This window comes from Dunckerocampus dactyliophorus, chromosome 2 (assembly GCF_027744805.1).
Source record: "Dunckerocampus dactyliophorus isolate RoL2022-P2 chromosome 2, RoL_Ddac_1.1, whole genome shotgun sequence".
Classification (NCBI taxonomy): Eukaryota; Metazoa; Chordata; class Actinopteri; order Syngnathiformes; family Syngnathidae; genus Dunckerocampus; species Dunckerocampus dactyliophorus.
The window spans coordinates 16556560-16576914 of NC_072820.1; the positions used below are offsets into that span (position 1 = coordinate 16556560).

The following is a 20355-nucleotide window of genomic DNA, read 5'->3' on the forward strand; positions in this document are numbered from 1 at the left end:
AATACAGCACTATGCAATGATATCAACATTCTACAGGATGATATCAAGGCACTATTGAAGGATAATGCTGACTTTCGCACCACCCTTGAGGGAGAGAAAGAAGCAAAGGAGAATATCAAGGAGCAAATGAAAAACTTCATTGACGAGATGGATCAGATGGCACGAATGAATGATGTGGTCCTCACAGGGCTCCAAATCACATCCAAGTCAAGAGATGTTCCTTCAGTAAAGCAACAGATTGCTAACTTCCTTTTAACTTCCTACAGTCGAAGGAGGTGGATGTCGATGTCAACAGTATTGACACTTGCGTCCCACTCCATGGCAGGAACAACACCACACCTGTCATCATTAAGTTCACCAACAGGGAATCCAAAACTGCACTGCTGAAACAGGGAAAGAAGCTAAGAGGCACCAACGTCTACATGAATGAGCATCTCACAAAACGCAATTCTGACATCGCCAGGAAAGCACGAGACCTGAGGAAGCAAGGAAAGATTCAAAACACTTGGAGCACTAACGGGAAAATCAACATCAAACTAAAATGAAGTCCAGGAGTCGCAAGAGTGCTTGTTGTCCAAGATATCAGTGATCTGGATGCATATTAAACATTATATTACTATGATAATAAGCATAATGGAGGAAACACCCTACAAGACAGAGAAGGACTACATTCCACAGCAATAACCTCGACATAATTAATAAAAGGAACTCTTGTATACAAACCCAGCGTCACTAGCAGTGCAACACTAAAGACGATGTGGATATCAACAGGAGAGAAAGGACAGGATAAATAGAAAGGGAAAAGGAAAGGAGAAGGAGGAAAAAATGGAGAAAGGGAAAAAAAAAAAAACTTTTTTTTTTTATCATTTGTGTACCTGTATACTGTATATGTAAAAATGTGCGTACTTGTGTAGGTGCAGATGTAGGTGTATATATATGTATGCACGTGTTTGTATGTACACACATGTATTAGCAATTGATGTGCTACGAAGAGGGGGTAGGATTAAATAAGCTCTGCTTCTTCCTACTCCTTTTCGGACATATGCGTGTTCGAAATAAATTAAACCATATTGGTATATATGTTCATGTGTTTATGTTTCTTATGTTCTTATTCTTTCTTGTGTTTTCTTTCTTTTCTTGGGAGAATGAACAGAATAAGATTTTCATTGCATAGTATAACTGCTGTTTTACTATGCATATGACAATAAAACTCTCTTGAATCTTGAATCTTGAATATTGTATTTATATGTTTTAGGAGCAACAGAGTGTATTTGTTGATTTATTTCCAAAAAAGTAGAGCAAAGAGTAAAATTCCTAACACAATGCATACGTTTATCAAAATGCTTAATATTGGTTGTATGTACATTATTAATATGTATGTTATTTATTGCACATTATTTCAGAAAGTTAGTTTGCTGAAATTAAGTGTGCACTTTGATACATGTATTTTTTGAAAGGGGATATAATGCTCCATGTTTTGAGGGCAGGGTGTGCATTTCTTAAATTGTCAGTTTAAACATAAAAATACATAAAATACAGAATGAATTACGAAATAAAAAATAATGAAACAACTATGTGCTTCCAGTTTCCATTGGAATGGTGCGCCAACATTCCTAAAATAAATGTTGTTTCCTGCAGCAGAAAGCGCATCCATTCAGGCTCACTGCAGGACACTTTGACCACACCCCTTCTCATGTTGCAGCAAAACACTTGATGACGTTATTTTCCCACAATGCACCTAGAAAGTGACAATGACGTATGCATGCTCCGATGTGGCTTTCCATACATTTTTCAAGATCAAACTTTTTGAACGTTATGTTTTTTCCTACTCGTTAACACTTTTGCATTTGCATTGTGTCAATCGGATTTCCTGTTGTTGAAATGATAAAATTAAAAGAGTAGAAAAATTTGGGAACATTCGTCAGGGCATACATGTATACTGTAGCCATTTTATTAACGCTCTTATTAAATGTTGCTTTTAATTTAATGGAAGTCAATTATAAATACAAGTGTAAATGTACAATATAAAAACTGCTACTAATATAAGACATCTTGTGACAATGTGGAAAATTGGCTTCAAAGAGCTGATCGTTTACGTATCACCCACAGAAGATGACAACAACAAAACAGACCGAGCGGGTGTTAGCGTAGTTAGCTCCTCGCTTTAAACAACAACCCTTTTGCTACGCCACCCCGGCGTGGATGCTAGGAGATTAACCCTATTTAAAAGCAGCAATGTCGTTAATAATTAATGTATTGACTGTCATTAATCCAAGGCTAGCCAAGTCTAGCTAGTGTTGCTAAGGTAGCTCTATGTATGCCAAACCAATACAGCTTAGCTAGCTAGCTTTTTTGCTAGCTTGGTAGCTAGCCCACTCGCCTTAGGTAAGGTGGACAGCAAGAACAGGGATATGCGGATAAAGTGAGGTAAGCCTGTCGATTAAGCGCTATTATTTTGACATGTGGAATCACATACAAGCCAATACATCTATAGACTGCTGATGTCAGACACTGTGAATACATTTCTAAATAATCGACGGTAGCGTTCTAGCGCTAGCATGACAGCTGTGGAGGCTAATGGCTACTTAGCGCAGTTAGCGGTGTATCATTACAGACTGCTTAGCTTGCTAGCAGCTTCCAGTTGACCCGTTTCTGACAATTACTCAACTTTAATGACACCGGTTACTTGTTTTTTTACACATTTAGATGGAGATCCGCTGGTTACTTGCAAGCCAACTGCACTACGTCTGGCAGCAGCATTTGCTGTGTTGAATTCTGTCGTTGGTAGTTAACTAAGTAAATAGATTTTCCACACCGGGCCAGCATACTATGTACATAATTTTTTTTGCAGTGTTACAAACAAGTCTAGTTTCATGTAAGGATCAAAGGTCCTAACTGTAAAATGTTGTGTTTAAGATTTTGCGATTGATGTTGTGTGTGCTTGCTCTTTGCAGGGTGGAGTTGAAAGACTAAATGAGCGACACAGTCAGAGAACAGTGGCAACATGAAGTTGTATGTGTTCCAGGTTAACAATGGCAGCACGCTGACATTTGACACTGATCTCGCTGTCCAAAGGTAAGAGAGCCCACTTTGTAACCACCCTGAGAAACTATTTTGTCCTCTGGCTGTGTAGATATAACATGTCTCTATGCTTTTGTTTCAGTGTACTGGAGCTTAAACATGCCATCCAAGCGAAATATAAGATTGCCATTCAACATCAAGTCCTTGTTGTCAATGGAGGGGAATGTATGGCTGCGGAGAGGCGAGTCTGCAGCTACAGTGCTGGCACTGTAAGTACTTTTATTTTCATGTCAGCTATCTGAAAAATATATTGTTGTATGTTACCCATGAGTTTGAATTCAGAAACATTTTTTCCTCCTCGGAAAAACAGTTTTTTGTTGGTCAAAATCGAGCCTTGATGTAGGAATTTAGACAGTTGAAAGTGCTTTTAGTAAGCCCTACTTTTGTCTGTAGCTTTAATGTTCACGAGCTGTATTTGACCACGCCTGTCTCTGACAAGATTGTATGTGTCCAAGAGGCACTATCGTACACTTTATCCACTTTTTACTTATACAGTAATCCCTCGTTTACTGCAGTTATTGGTTCTAGACCCAACCGTGAATTTCCGTGAAGTAGGACTCCTTATTTATAAATGAAATATTTTCGTAGTTAGAGCGTTGAAAACAAATATTACTCTTAGAACATCATTGAAAAGTTACTCTTGCACATTAGGGGGCTTGAGTCACACCAACCAGCACATTTTAACATTAACACTTTAATATTTTACTTTATACTACTATACTTCTTCTATATTTTACTTTGATACTTTTTCTAAGGTTTAATTTCTCGCTCTAGGAAACAAACCCCATATTCCTCTTCAACAAAGAGATGATCTTGTCTGACCGGGATCCCACAATCCCCAAAACCACCTTCTCCATTGAGAGTGAGATTCAGGTGAAGGTGGAAGAGTCGCTCCTGATGCCAGCCGTCTTTCACACCGTTGCCTCTCGAACACAACTTGCTCTGGTATTTATGCTTACAGAAATATGCTTGTCGAACACATTTTAAAGAATAATGCGTTTGGGCTGTTAAACTTAATTAACATAAACACATGGAAGATGCCCCCTGGGATATGTTGTGGTCATCTAAAACCATGTTTTTGTAGCTTTGAGTTTTGTACAAGAAAATTAGTCTTTCAACAGTTGTCCAAGTAATGACACTATCATCCTGACTTTGTTGTGTTCAATCTGATGTGCACAGGAAATGTTTGAAGTTGCCAACAAACTTAGCTCGTTCTGTGAACGTTTGGTTCATGATGAACACCTCCAGCACCAAGGCTGGGCCGCCATCATGGCGAACCTGGATGACTACACTCTGTCTTATCAGAAGCTGCTCATGAAATTTGACACTGCATACGCTACATATCAGCACGACCTGGAAGAAATTAAGTTCAAACTGACAAAGTAAGTGTCGACGTAGTTGTGAATGCAGTGTTTCCCATATTGTTTTCCATTTATTTCTTTTTTTTTATTGCTTGTGCTTGTCATAAGGTGAACGCATGCACATCTAAGGTTGCACGAAATGAAACTAACATCCATAAGTCAATAACTTCGTTCTGTTGTTAAATAAGGTTTGAGATAATATTGCACATTTTTAATGACACAAACCAAAAATCTTTGTTTTACCCATCCATACACAAACGCTGAATTTTTTAAAATCTCCACTCTGGCCGGAGTTTTGCATCATGGACAATTATGCAAATTAGAGGATGCCCCCCCCGCCCGGAAACCCAACGCCACAGACATTGCAGTCCTATGGGAAACACTGGAATTTATGATACAAAGTGTTGCCTGTTTAGTACCGTTTGTGTATTTATTGCCTTTACTTATTGTAGGTTGGGGACAGCAGTCGCTGTGATGGCCAGGATACCCCTGCTGGAATGCTTGACAAAACAAAGTCACAGAGAGAACATAAAGAAGTCAGCCTCCACGTCAGATAAAGATTCAGATGCGACGGAAGAACAAAAATCGACAGAGTCCGTGCTGTGCGCCGCGGATGTTCAGAGGGCCCACAAGGTACCAGGTTTGAGCTTGTCGGAGAAGTGTCAAGGGGCTAGTGACCAGGACAGAAATCCAATGATGGACAGCGGTGGACTGAGAGCTGCTCTGCTAGATGAAGACACCCCAGAGCTTGGAAATACGTCCCAATTCAATGTCACGCTCTTAGACTGGATCAACGTGCAGGATCGACCCAATGACGTGGAGTCAGTTGTTAGAAAATGCTTTGAGTCCATCAATAGGGTGTGTCTCTCTTTACTGTTTTAAGTCTTTGTAAATTTGTGGTGTATAAAATTAATGCGCTAAAATATATTTTATTTTTTTGCCCCACAGCTTGACCCACGGATCATTCAACCTTTCCTAGGAGACTGTCGCGACACAATAGGCAAACTTGATAATCAAAACATGAAAGCTATCAAAGGGCTGGAGGACAGGTTGTATGCGCTCGACCAGATGATCGCCAGCTGCAAGAAGCTGGTCAATGAACAAAAGGAACTTGCTCAGGTATTCAGACTCGATAACTATTTAATTCCTTAGCAGCACTGTGGCTGGCACTACCCACTAGGCCTTTTTATTTTTCCCCCCCACATAAAATGAAATACAAATACAGTGGAGCTTCTAACACTATCCATGAGGTAGCACTGTATGTTTCATTTTTAGCTTCAATTGCACTTTGCCCGCAACTCAAATGAGCAGAGGAAAATGGATGGATGGATAAACTTAATCCAATTGTCTCCACATATTTTTTATGTATCTCTCACAGGGATTTTTAGCCAATCAGAAGCGTGCTGAAAACCTGAAGGATACATCTGTTCTGCCTGACTTGTGTCTGAGTCACACCAACCAGCTGATGATCATGCTGAACAACCACAGGAAGCTATTGGACATCAAAAAGAAGTGCACCACTGCCAAACAAGAACTTGCAAACAATCTCCAAGTCCGACTCAAGTAACCCAAAGCCGCCCTCATGTTTTACATGCTCTAATCCAGTGGTCCTCAAACCCCAGGCCGTGGGCCATTTGAAAAAAGAAAAATAATTTCCATTATTTCATTTTTTAATGTTTTATTTTGAAAAGTGGCCGGACTCTCTCTGTTACATCCGTCTCACTTGACGCATGTCTATTGTGCGTGTGCTAACTTTATCTCATGCCGCACAGATAGACTACTACTGTATTTTTACCATTTTTCTTTCACCTCACATTTGGTGTCAAATGCTGATACTATGTGGGAATGCATAAAGGTAAGTTTTAATGACTTATTGAGTGCTAATGTGCACATTTGTCTCAAGTTAATTCATGCTAGCGCACTGCCTTTTACCACACACGTCAAACAGCGATGTAATAATCTCTCTCTGGAAAAACTTGGCTGGAACTTGAACTGGTGGATGGTGGGTCGCCATTCATTTTGTGCTTTAACTTGATGTTATTCATCTCTTAGTTTTACACAATACATAATAAATAACATAAATTAGATCGCTATAATGTGCGACAACCCCCCCACACCCCGGTCCGTGGGAGATTTGTGGGAACACAAGCCGGTCCGTGGGTCAAAAAAGGTTGGGGACCACTGCTCTAATCAACAGCTTCGTGATATTTTTTAATCAACTGTTGCTTGATCTTGTTGTTAGATGGTGCTGCTACGTGATGCTCCATGCAGACCAGGATGGTGAGAAGCTTCAGGCTCTGTTTCGACTCCTTACGGAACTGGTGGAACGGGTGCGGGTGGTGGAGGCCCTCAACACTGTGCCCCAGATGTATTGCTTGGCGGTGGTGGAAGTCGTGAGGAGGAAGATGTTTATGCGGCACTACAGAGAGGCCAGTACTCATCAGAATTTTTGGGCCGATATCTTGACTCAAATGTGTATTATTGTGGTTGTAATGTGCAGCTGCATTGTATCATACAATGTATCGTACAAAGAGGTGTTACTAATATTTCTATTACCTTATTCAAAAATGCCCTGTTGGTATATAAATTGTTCATTGTTGTCTTTCCAGTGGGCCTATGCGCTTGTGAAAGATGGCAAACAGCTGTACGAGGCGGAGAAGTTCAAAAGGGAGACATTTGGGAAACTCTTCAGTAAGTCCAAACAATGCGTCATATCTTACTTGAGAACATTCTAATGCCACAGATCAGTTCGGCTTGAACATCTTGTACCTTCTTCAGGAAAGTCGTTCCTCAGAAATCGCTTGTTTCGAGGTCTTGACGCATGGCCTCCTACATCCTTTTGTGTAAGTCTTAATTTCTCTTGTACAAGAACATTTTCAATGGATATTTCATAACTATGTTATATTAAGTTTGGTCTCAATTTGTTCATAGACACGAAAACCTAGGCGATTTGATGATGAACTTCCAGACATCTCCCTTGACGACTTGCAGTACTTGAAATCGTGTTGTCCTGTTGAAGTGCAGCCTTTCCTAATGTAAGTTGCCAGTTGCCAAAAAAAGGAGTTAGCAAATATAGTATCTCAAGTTTACATTTTGGTTTTCTATAAAATATAAATATAATAAATAAATAAATGTAAATATAATATGCTTTACCAATTTGGTGTTAATTTGTGTTCAATTCTGGTAGGGTCCCGACAATGTGTGACTTTGAGCCCTTGAATCAGCATGTGGAGAAGTTACATCGGCTGGTCCAAGCTGCACAGAGTTTGGATGAAATGTCTCAAACTATAACTGACCTGCTAAGTGAACAAAGGGTAAGTGCAATTCAGTCACAGCTTGACTTGACTGACAATGCTCCATAATGAAAAGTTGTCCAGCCAGCAAATGTGTCTGAATTGTAGACGCACTGGACTTGGAAGTTTGCTTAAATTGTACATCCTGTCATGACACTACCTTATAAATGTTGAATGACATACTCCATATGGACAGAAATAACATTTCATGTAAATAATGGTAAATTTCTACTGTGTACTCTCCCCACGCACATAGAACGCTACTTACTGCAAGGCTAGGTAGGGCACACCCCCTACATTCAGCATCATAGGATATGCTGAACTTGATTGTGGTGTTTTTTTGGTAATCAATGAAACTGCTTGATTAATTAACTTCCATTGATAAATGAAGGTAAGTTAAAATGTCAAAATGTTCATATATTGTCAAATTGTCCTCCTAAACTTCAATATGGAAACTCCAGAAAGTAATTTATCAAAGCAGTATGAGATGTTATTTTTGAAATTTCACTTGCAGTCTCTTACCATTTGTCTTTATGTTCTTCTTTCAAGGCGCCATGTAGTCAGAGTTCGCACAGGTCAACCATGTTAACGCCTCAGTCTGCAGAAAGTCCGCCTGGGCCCTCCACAGCCACGCACTCCAAAGCCCCTACCTCTCTCAGCCTTCAAGGACCCAGCTGTCAGCCACTCCACGTTCCCGCCCCAGCCCCTTTAGAGGACCTTTCTCCAGACAGCATCGATGCACAGACATTTGACTTTGAAACCATCGGCCATCCCAACATGGATCCCGTCCTGCATCCCGGCTCCCTTGACCTGGATTCCTTGGCAGAGAGCCCCGAGTCTGATTTCATGTCCGCCGTCAATGAGTTTGTAATAGAAGAGAACCTGACTTCTCCGAACCCCATCAGTGACCCCACAAGCCCTGAAATGATGGTGGAGTCTTTGTATTCTTCTGTCATCAATGCCATCGACAACAAGCGCATGCAGGACACCACAACGTTTGAGAGGGAAAACTCCAGGATCACGGTTCTGCATCAAATTATTGACAACTATAGATCAGCTGCGGAGGAGTCCCATTCCAATTTGAGGTGTGTAAAGGATGACCTGTGTCACCTCCGAAGTCAGGTCTTGAAAGAAAAAAATGACTTTGGCTTTGCCCTGAGGAGTATGAGCACAGAGGTTTGCAACATTGTGGATGATGTCTGCCACACGCTTAAACTGGAGCTGAAAGAGGAGCATCAGAGCGAGATCGTCGCCATTCAGCAAACTTTTGAGAAGCAGATCCGCTCTCTAACGGAGGAAAACGTAGACCACCAGAATATAGTGCGAGATGTGCAGCGAGCAATGCTGGATTTGGAAGGGCTGATGGAGCGCAAAGAGAAAGAACTTACTCAGCTGGAGAGCGACAAGGCGCAGTGGCTTGACACAGAGGGAAGCCTGAAAGAGAAGATCAAGAAGACGGAACAGCTAATGTGCGATCAAACCGCAGAGCTCGAGACCCTCCTGGATTCCAGAGACTCTCTGAAAAGGCAGCTTGAGAATCTGCATTTTGAGATCGAACGCGGCCAGCAGAAGATCAGGCAGGAGTTGGAGGCTGTGGAGCAGGTGCATTTGAAGGAGCTTGAGGACAGAATGATGCAGGAACATCTGGCACAACTCAACACCCTTGCTAAGGATCGTCAGGAGGCTCTGGAACAACTTGCTGCTGAAAATAGGGCTAAGCTGAACGAGACAACAGAACAGTATAACTTGGCTCTAAAAGAAAAAGACATCCAAATAAAAGACCAGGAGGCTCATATTACTGAGCTTGCAGAACTGCGATGCAAACTGGAGATAGAGATTGCACACAAAGAGACAGAAGCAGAGGAGGTGAGGGCCCTATTGGAGGACACCAAAATGCAGCAGGCCGAGGCTGTGAGGTCACAGGTAGCCAACAAGGTGCAAGTCCTCAACGAAGAGCTCACAAAGGTCAAACAGGAGCTTCAGGTGAAAAATGAGGAGTATGAGACGGACCGAGCCAAGCTGAAGAGCCTCTTGAAGATTGAGAAGGACAATTGCATCTCAGAGCTGGTGGACAGACATGAAGAAGAGATTTCCCTGTTGCAAAGCGAGCTCTCCTCCTTGCAGCAACAAGCCCAGGATGCTGACAGGAGCCACGCAGAGCAGCTGCAGAACCTCAAGCAAGAGCTGCAACTACAAAAGGATGAGACCGAAAAGAGGCTGTTAGATAGGATTAGACAACTTGAAGATGAGTTTCATGACAGGCCAGCCTCATCAAGGTAAATGTATACAAAAACAACAAGACAACAACCATGTGCACGTGCTGATCCTGACTACAAGATATGATTCTCCTGTCGTCTGCTTTTCAGCGACACAGGGTTGCCACTGTGCGCTGAGAGTCGCACAGATGCACCTCTTTCTTTGGACTCCGCACTACAAGAGCGACTGCAGCAGGAGAGGGCCTCCCTGCAGACCCAGCTGGAGCTCCTGGAGAGGAGGAAGAATGAGGAGATTCAGAACCTCAAGACCTCTCTGATTGCAGAACAGCAGGTACTTTTGATGTCGACCCTTCACCCAGCCATCCCTCTATCATTTGTTTAGGCTCTTTGCAAGGTTTCTTCCAGTTTTGCTTTCACTGATGATGCATATGGGAAGCTTGAATACCCATTTCCTACCTATTTGTATTTTCTTTGCATCTTAAGTCTTCTTGTACGTCTTTAGACTAACTTCAACACAGTTCTGACTCGTGAGAGGCTGAAGAAGGAGCAGGTCATCAGTGAACTCACAGAGAAGCTTCAGAATGTCACCCAACAGCAGGAAAAGGACAAAGGTTAGAGACTTGCATGTTTTTGGTCTTTAGGCTGTTAGTGCATTGTTCCTTTTACCTCATTCTTCATTGTATGTTTTTGTTTTTTGTAGCTCTGATAGAGACTCTATCTGAGGACCGAGCAAGTGTCATGCAGGAGAAGAAGCACCTGGAAGAAGAGCTCAACCGCTTGCGCAACACCACTCTGGTCTCCTCGGCCATCTTCACTGGCACCCCCTTAGCCCAAGAGATCGGCGAAGCAGCAGGCGCATGCGCCTCTGAGCTCCTGGCTGACACCGAACGACTGGCCTCTGTGGCGGCCTCGAGGGATGAAGAGCACGTCGACTCCGCAGTGGAAGCTAGCATGGTGACAGTCCAGTAAGAATCATGTCCTAAAACCAACCATTTTTTAACATTGACATGAAGAGTTAGCGTACAGGTTGCTGCATCCTTAAATTGCTCTCCTTCTTTTGCGTGTGTGTGTGTGTGTGTGTGTGTGTGTGTGTGTGTGTGTGTGTGTGTGTAGTGATAATGTCCTGATGTCAGAGGAAAAGCAGAGGATACTTCTACTTGAGAGGGTATTTACGAACACACACATGTATGTAGCATAAGCCAATCTTCCACCATGTGGTTTAGTTCAGTACAACACACCACGGTACGGTTTTGATACCAGTGTAAATAGTGTGACATAGCAGCACTAAACAAAAGACAATACTGGAGCACTGCCAACATGGAAGTGACAATTCTCTTATTAGCCAACCAATAGACAGCATTGTGTCTAACTCCACCCTTACTACTGTGGTTGATACCCCAAGAAATGTTAAAAATTGTAGTATAACTGTACTGCTTTGGGGAAAAATAAGTCTAAAGCAGGGGTTTTCAGAGTTTGAGGAAGGCCTCCCCTGGGAAGCACCAGAAGAATTGATGAGATGTGTAGCAGCTTGAGAAAAATAAAGAAAAACATAATTTTCAAACCTGCTAAGCTAACTTTTATTATGTTGAAGGCAAAATTAATTGATTTTTAGTTCCTGTGATGAGACTCCACAAAATATGCTCCAGAAAATAGGGGTGGAGGGTAGGCCCCAGCTGCATTATATTCTCTGAGAGGACTTCAATTCTGCCACACTCTGAAAACCCCTGGTCTAAAGAAGCTGCACTAATCAATGATCAATGATTTGTTTCAGACCTTACATATGAAGGAGGAAGAGAACAAGCGCCTCAGTCAAAGACTGGTCAGTCAATCATTTCTGCTATGCTAGAGCTGCTCCACTAAGTGGCAGTAGCATCAAAGAGTAAAAAAACCTACTTTGAAATTGTAGCCTTTTGGATTCTTTCTTGTACGGTATGTAGGCACTGATACAGTTATAGCCCTATACTGAATGTACATAAATCACAAAATAACAGTTAGTTAATCAGGGAACTCATGTCTATATAATACATTTGACATTGAACTCATTTTATTTTTTATTTTTAGATGTCTCAGAGCATGTCGTCTGTATCTTCACGGCACTCAGACAAAATCGCCATCCGAGAGTAAGTGAATGAATCACTTCACAATTCACATGTCAAAAAAACTCACGTCAAAAAAAAAAAAAAGAAAAGATGAACCTAAAATTCAGAGCATCAGTAGATGCAGTGTAATTATACTCTTAATGGCATGATTATCCTTTGGTGCTAACAAGCCTGTGGGTCTTTACGCCCTTTTTGTTTTCATCCGTCAGTTTCCAGGTAGGCGATCTGGTTCTAATCATCCTGGATGAAAGACACGACAACTACGTCCTCTTCACCGTTGGCCCAACACTCTACTTCCTGCACTCAGAGTCGCTCACTGCCCTGGACCTCAAACCAGGTTAGACTTAGGCCATCACCACTGTACTATTAGGAAGAAGGATTTCTTTTAATTTCTTATTTGTTTTAAAGAGTATCTTTTGATTTTTAGCATCAGGGACATCAAGGCGGCCGTGGGTTCTTGGAAAGGTGATGGAGAAGGAGTATTGCCAGGCTAAAAAGGTATTTAATCTAATTACAACAGCCAATATTTAAGATAATAAATACTGATAACTACTGATAACATTATTTTATATGTATTGAGTTTGAGCTTTCTGCCTCACAAAGCTCTTCCTTTGTTCTCTTACCAGGCCCAGAACAGGTTCAAGGTTCCTTTAGGAACCAAATTCTACAGAGTCAAAGCTGTTCCATGGAACAGAAAAGTATAATATCCGAGTCATACGTGTAGAAATATATATATATATATATATATATATATATATATATATATATATATATATATATATATATATCCCCCCCCCCCCCAAGAAAATCACATTTCAGTGGAAGAACTTAAAAAAAAAATAAAAAAAAAAGACAACTATAGGTCAGCATCATGCAATTTTCATTTTAAACACTCACCTGCTACCACTTTTTTGCTTTCTTTTAAACCCAAAATTTGGTTTTGCGGACCAAATGCTATTAACGTAATTAGGGCCTTGCCCTATCCAGTGTGGCATTAAGCCATATGACTTGCGTGTAAAAACTGAACAAATTTGGATGTTAAACAATTTGCATTATCGGCATTTGTCCTTTTGTGGAAAATACTGTGTCATTATCAAGATAAATGAAAAAAAAATATATACAGTACATTTATTATTGTAAATGTTTATGGAGGTATGTTCATGGCATGCATATTGATATGTTTTCTTTGATTTTACTTATCCAGATAAGTGTCGTAGTTGGAAAATGTAGTTAATGCTGTTTGCTCCTCATGAAGCAGTAAAGGCCCTCTTGTGAATAACTGACATGTACATTACAGCGGACTGGGGGACAACAGTCACCTTTGCAATCCTCAAAATGCACTTTGAAAACAAAAACAAAACATAAAAAAAAAAAAAAAAAGGTTTTTGTTGATTTGAAAAGGGAAGTGATGGTGCTGTCATGATGACCATGTCAATGTTTCAGCACATACTTCTCCTAGAATATCGACATGTAGAAAGGAACTCTTTGTGACCGTGTTTCATGATACGACTACATTGTACATTACCCATTAAAATCTCACATGTAATAATAAAAAATGACTGTATTGTAAAAGATAGAGTTTTGAAACAATAAAGGATGGATCCCAAAATAAAGTCTGCTAAATTATTACAAGACTGGTGGTTTTAATTTGGGATACATTCATACAACAACCTCTCTTAAAAATAATGACTGGTAACTTTCAGGGCATCTCTAATAATTAATTGCTCTAATCAGGCTTTTATAATGGTCAGGGGAATTCGGCACACTATAGTGCATTCATTTAATTTAGCTTTTGAGGAAACGTTGGAGTTGGCACGCAGCTGCAGGCAACAGACTTCAAAAAGGCTTCAAATGGGGGCCCGAGAACGCCGCGGCCCTCATGGAGAAGGAAGCCCACCAACATCACTTTCCCAGTTCACAGCGGGGTGCATCGCAGCTCGCCGCCGAGCGCTCTCTTACCATGTGGGTCTTAGGGGTGTTTTAACAATGTTTAGCTCTATTTCCTCCGCTTACCATACGCCTCTTGTCACATTTGGATGGCTCCTTCATAAATTGATGGTGTGATTCCTACAATTTCGGGACAGGCCTGAATGACAAAATATGCAACACAACATTCGATACCGAGGTGGCTGGCAAGCACCGAGCATGTGCACTGGACAGGCTCTTAGTGTAAATGTTTACAACCCCCTGCTGAGCTCAGTGTTGCTGGGAGTCGCTCTCGTTAGGCTGAATGGGATGTCACGTTGCCATGTGCGCCTCTCTTGGTATGGCGCCGCCATAAAGTGAAACCTTTGAATGGCTGTCAAACTTCTCTCTGCAAACACTCGACAACCTCTCCTGAGTGCCGTCCAGTTTTAAATTGGCACTTGGAATGCAGAAAGTAGAGTAACAGGACTTGTAGTAGGGACTTTTTGCATGAATAAAATCTGATGTGACTGATTTCAACAGGAAATATGTACAAATATTAACAATAAATACGGCAACATTAGAAAATGTACATGTTGCAAGAACTATTAAAAGGTGTGATTAATATTAACAAAAAATAGTTAGGATTTGTCATAACATTTGGCATTAGTTTACTTGAAAAATATACTACCAATAAAAACATGTCCATTTCATTAGTCATGATAATTTTTTTGCATCATTTAAGATATTAATTTGAGTGTAAGTTCTAGTAATAAAATAAGTATCACTACACTTATTGTATATCAAACGATGATTGGATGCTTATGACACAAGAATGAGCGCTGTAACTACATTTCCTGGCCAGAAAACATGAGAATCCTTTCATATAACAGAAAAAATAGCCCTGCAAAAAAGAAAGCAAAATTAAAAATCACACTTAATTATTTGAACACATCAGAATGGGTCTGACACGGAAATAATGCGTTACTGCCCACTTGTGTACGGTCCTATTTGTGTTATAAGTCGATCATTATCATTCGAACTCGTCTATTTTGTGAAGTTTTCGCCAGAATGTGAATCAATGTATTTTGCCTTGAAAGTAACTGAAATTTGCTTGGCCAAGTCAAAGCTATATTTTTCTTCATTTTTCTCAAGCTGCTGTGCTCTTCCTTTAGTGCTCAGGCATTGCAACATGCTTACAGACTAGTTTGTAATATTTCACGTACCTTATTTAGCTACATGAAATATATACAATACATTGTAAAGAGTTGTCAGTATGTTGTAACTACAACCACATTTTACTGTATACATTTGTGATTTGACTTCATTAGCTTCAAGTGTACCGAATGTTTTGACTGTATGCCTCCTTATAGAATAACAAACTTTTTTTAAAGGCACAATTTTACCCTCCTATACAAATAATTATATAAGGTGAATACAGCTTTAAATGGCCCCGGCTGCAATCCAAAGGAACATCACAATGCCTTTTCTCCGCATGTCAACACAGGCTGGAGACGCTCAATGAAGGTTTAGATGAGTAAATGTGAAATATCAAGACGATGTCAGAGATGATTCACAAAGAATGTCAGTCTCAAATCTCGCCCTTTTGTCGCTGGCATCATCCGTCTTTTGCAGATAATACACAAGTTGTTTTTTTTTTTTTTATTTCATTCCCCCTCAATATCTCTGACACTCTGCTAAGATAGATGCCATTGTAAATAAACAAACATTGTTTGCCGAGGAAAATATATGCATGAACTTCAAATGACAGATAAATGAAAATAAATAGGGAAAGGCTTCACGTAACATTTTATACTGGTGAAATCTAAATGGAGCGTTGAAGAAGAGCCAAGGGGAATTAAGGCTGAAAGTGCAAAGCAAGGAGGAAATAGACTTAATGCTGTCACATTTCCGCCCCATTCATGCCTAAGAAAAAAAAAAGTGAGAGGAAGAGATTAGGTTATACAGTATATCTGCTGTCAAGTGGAGAACTTCACCTAAACACAATGATGATCAAACAGACATGCTTTAACAGACATGCTTCATAATCTCATCGCTATTGTCCCGCTCTGCCTCGACTACAGGTTGAGTAGGAAATCTAAGACAGGGCCAGATTAAATGTGTGATGAAATGTCGACGAAATATGAGGAGAGCACACTAGCACATTTTTTTTTTTTTTTTTTACCTCAATCCACATGACGAGTATAATCGCTATTAGTAACACACATCTGCATACATTTGAAATTTGAACACATTTATCGGTTTTGTATTGGAAGTTGTCACCATCTGATGGCACAGTTTTACGGCCAATTAGCAGCATGAAAGGAGAGCTTTTGAGGCTCAACTCGAATGGGGGGGGGGAAAACATGCGTAGGTTTGCTTGTGAGCCGTACCCAAATGTGTGGAAAGTTTGACTAACGAGATTGCATCTGGAGAGCGAAAAAGTGTAGCTTTTAAAGTAGGCAAAATCTTTTCACATTAAGATCAATAGCGAGGGGTAATCCCTCCAAATATAGACAGAACTGAGGAAATAATTATTCAAATAGCTGGTAGTGCAAATCGCATTAATATAGCGTGTGACACCGTTTTTGATTCCCCGCCGCAAAACAAAGCAAAACATTAACGCGCGTTGTCTTATTTCTGTAATCTGCCGGTTTACACTGACAAGTCAATAATCAATACAAATAGTTGTGAAGTGTCCCGAAATAGGCGGACGATTTCAACTCTTCTTTTTTAACAGGCGCGCATTTTGCAGCTGCAGTGCGGTGTCGAGCAAAATGACACCGGCTTTGATGGCTTGTATAGCTTTTTGAGATGAGCCTCTTTATGCCGCTTGCCGCGCCATTATGGCTTTGTTGGAAAGCTTGTTTACCTGCTGATAACATACACTGGTGGATTCGGGAGCAGCGATCCAAAAATCTGCTGCCAAAGTCACTCAAGTCTCATTGTGCTGCAGGAAGGGGAAGAATGAAATGTTTATGCGGAGGGGAATGCAAATGCTAAATGTGAAATCAAACTATGGGACCAATAAGGGATCAGAACAACTTTGCCAGGTTTTATTTTTAGACCAGTTGCAATGCTACATTTGTGCAACTCTTTTCCACTCAGAGGCTGAAAAAGCTCTTCTGATCTGACAAAAACTCTAAAACTGTTGAGGTTCTTTGTCATTTTAGCCATTGTGAAAGAAGACAGTTTCTCTCTCTGTGACATGGTACAATCGCAGGGTGTATTTAATGCCTAGTTCCAATTTTTGTCTGTTTTCAGGTTAGCTATATCTGACATCACCATGCTACATAAACAGAAAAACGCCTAAAGCAGCCACCCATAATGCACTCATCTTAAGTCAGAACATTGGGCATAAACTTCAGCCATCATCTTCTAGAATGACACACCGATACAAAACTGAAACAGAAGTGAAAGCATCCGCCAAGGATATACAGTCGTCACTCGCCACTTCGCGGTTCGAATTTCTCGGCCACACAGTTTTTCAAAAATCTATAAATTAATAAATCATGCTGTTTCATGGTTGAATAGGGCCTATTATTTAAGCAAATGTTACATGTTTTAATATCTTTCTATATTTTTTGCCTAAATGAAGCATTTTCAAGCATAAAAATAACTAAAATACATACATAAGACATATAAAAGACGCATTCAAAGGCATTCATGAATTGTAGTGCAGTTGTCGCTCATATATTGCGCTTAATTGGTTCCAGACCCGACCGCCATAAGTGAATTTCTGCAAAGTAGCATTAAATAATAATAATTTGAATATTTTTGTAATGAGACCATAGAAAACCTGTTTATGACCTTCTAAAACATTTTTTGACATGATTAGAGCCCTTACGTGAAATAACACCACTAAAATCACGTTTATACTCATATTCCCTAATATAGTAGACATGATAAGCAATAATAAGACATAATAACTCACTGTTAGCATTGGGAAAGTTCCTTGTTGTAGTATCTCGAAAGTGCTGTAATGTGGGTCGATCGCACATGACATTTAAAAAAAAAAAAAAAAAAAAAGAAAAAAGATTGACATCAGCCTGTCATCCATGTTCACTATGGCATTTGTCACTTGACTTGAGATAGAGAATAGCCAGTATGACATGCACCTGGCATACATAGACGTACACAATACTGCTAGCTTTGTTTACATCACATTGCACAATGCTTAGGCGCAGACTATGGGATCTCTGAAATGACGCAAGAGACGGCTGCCGCTTTAAGCATAGCAATATACCGAGCTACAGTAGCTAGTTAGCCTCCTGTTTATATATTCTAAAATTAAGAATGGGTTTGAGGAGGAAGGACAAAATAAGCAGCCAAAAACGTACCACTTCAATACGGAATAATAGGCCATAGTCTACCAAGAAACAGCGATCATTTATGAATGAATTAATTTTGAAAAACCATTATAGAGTGAGGGAGCGATAGTCGAACCATGATGTAGTGAGGGACGACTATTCTACACTGGTCACTAGTTGTCATCAATAATGTCACTGTAATGTTTGTTGAGACATCACCAGATTTTATCGCTGGAACAACAGGCTTTTATTGCAGGTTTGAATGATCTCACAACAAGCACAATAATCCCTAACAAAAACACTGGCTACTTTTGCGGCTGTTAACCATGCAAAGCTGAAACTCAGCTCTGAACCGATGATGTCACTTCTTGTCTGTCCGTCTTTCAGGTCTTGGTCAGGTCAGGTCCTATAGTAACACACACAAACACAAGTCTTATTTATGTCTTAAATGGCTTATTTAGTTGTGTTATGTCCATTGGGTATAGTATATAGTGTAAAGGTGACTATAGGGGTGTTATTTCATGTGTAGGGGGCTCTTAATAATGTTATAAAACATATTTAGAAGGTTGTAAACTGATTTTCTATGCTCTAACTATGAAAGTATTCCATTTATAAATCAGGAATCCCACTTTGCGGAAATTCACTTATCACGGTCAGGTCTGGAACCAGTTAATCACGATAAATGAGGGATTACTGTACGGAAATGGACGCAAATCGGTTGATTTTTAGAGTTTTTTTTAATTAACCAAAGATCAGAATTATACATACTGGAGAGTCAACATACAATCACCTAAATCTTAGAAATAAGTGGTGCTAAAGGTTGCGGAAGGTCTTTCAATAGCTTAATTACAGTTTTCATGATTCATCATGATTAATTATGCCCATTTTCACTGTATTGTTACGAACAGAAAGATAAATGAAAGGACATGATTATACAGTGTGTATTTAACATACTGTATGTTTATTAGCAGCTCCAAACGAACTGAAAATTTCAAAATCCCGCTAAAACACTGCACACCATAATCTTTGAAATGTCTCTCCACAGTTCCTCTTAACTAGGCTATAGGCTTGAGTTGTCGGTTTTTAGAACTGTACTGTAATTTTCAAACGCAGTACAGTAAGAATAGCAAAACTAAGAGATACCACACTTTTATCCTAAACAATTAAATTGGGCCATCTTGTGGTATTGTGATGGGGAAGGAGGAAGCGTTCCGTGTTTGTGAGTTGGACATACATACAGTACAGTGGAACCTCAGGTAACGTCAAAATTTACCACAGTTTTGCCTCGGTTTGTGTGCATTCTCCAGTTAGCGTACAATATGACACGCGTCTTGTCGTGTTGTTAATTTACTGCGTGAGTCCAACTGTGTTCTTAAAGGGATAGTTCGGATTTTTTGACATGAAGTTGTATGACATCCCCATCAGCAGTGTAGTGCATCAACGGTGACTTACCCCCCCGTTTGGTCCCGTCCGCCCAGTTCTGGTCGGATTTTGGGGATGAAGAACGTAGTTCTGATTAGTTGCTGGGCCACTTAAGTAAAGAGTTTGGCTCCACCTTAAAACAACTGGGACACCTCTACATATTTACACACTCATTATCAACTACAATTGTACGATTTGTTTTCCAATCGAGACCCAGAGAATGTAATGGGACTCCATCTGGCAACAACTTGAAGATAGAACACGATCAAAAACAGATCAAAACCCGCCCCTCTCATTGTGATACCTTATTTTAATGCGTCGGATTTGATGGTTAGGACAAAATAATGGGTCAAAGGGATAGCCTTTTTTGGTTGGCGCATTAAACAGGATTGGCTAGACCTTTGTTAGCCACGCTTCCCCATGCAGGCAGGTCTCCAGGGGGCCAGCAGGACCCCACAGACGGGCGACTAAGGGGGCCAGGTGACCCTGTCTCTGAGGTTAGCAGGAAACACTAAAGAGGGATGGGCCGGGAGCTGAGGAGCCACTGAGTGCGAGTGTGCGAGGCTGGTGATGGCAGCTGTCAATGGTTTGGAAGGAGAAGCAGACAGATTGTGCGTTCTGTTGGTGCAGCCAGTTCGCCACCTGGCACGCTTCTCCTTGTTAGAACT

The 20355-nt window shown here is 40.5% G+C and overlaps 1 protein-coding gene across 1 annotated transcript; it reads left to right on the top strand.

Moving 5' to 3' along the window:
* The first annotated feature begins 2101 nt into the window (after positions 1–2101).
* rb1cc1 (RB1-inducible coiled-coil 1) lies at positions 2102–12832 on the top strand. Its single transcript, XM_054763477.1, has 23 exons — positions 2102–2427; positions 2955–3075; positions 3164–3290; positions 3856–4026; positions 4261–4463; positions 4895–5300; positions 5391–5561; positions 5821–6005; positions 6685–6871; positions 7052–7133; positions 7221–7285; positions 7374–7477; positions 7630–7756; positions 8285–10011; positions 10102–10282; positions 10454–10562; positions 10652–10916; positions 11065–11116; positions 11723–11770; positions 12013–12071; positions 12260–12387; positions 12478–12548; positions 12677–12832. Exons 2-23 carry the CDS (start codon positions 3005–3007, stop codon positions 12752–12754), a joined length of 4617 nt encoding a protein of 1538 aa, XP_054619452.1. The 5' UTR covers positions 2102–2427; positions 2955–3004; the 3' UTR covers positions 12755–12832.
* Positions 12833–20355: the final 7523 nt, after the last annotated feature.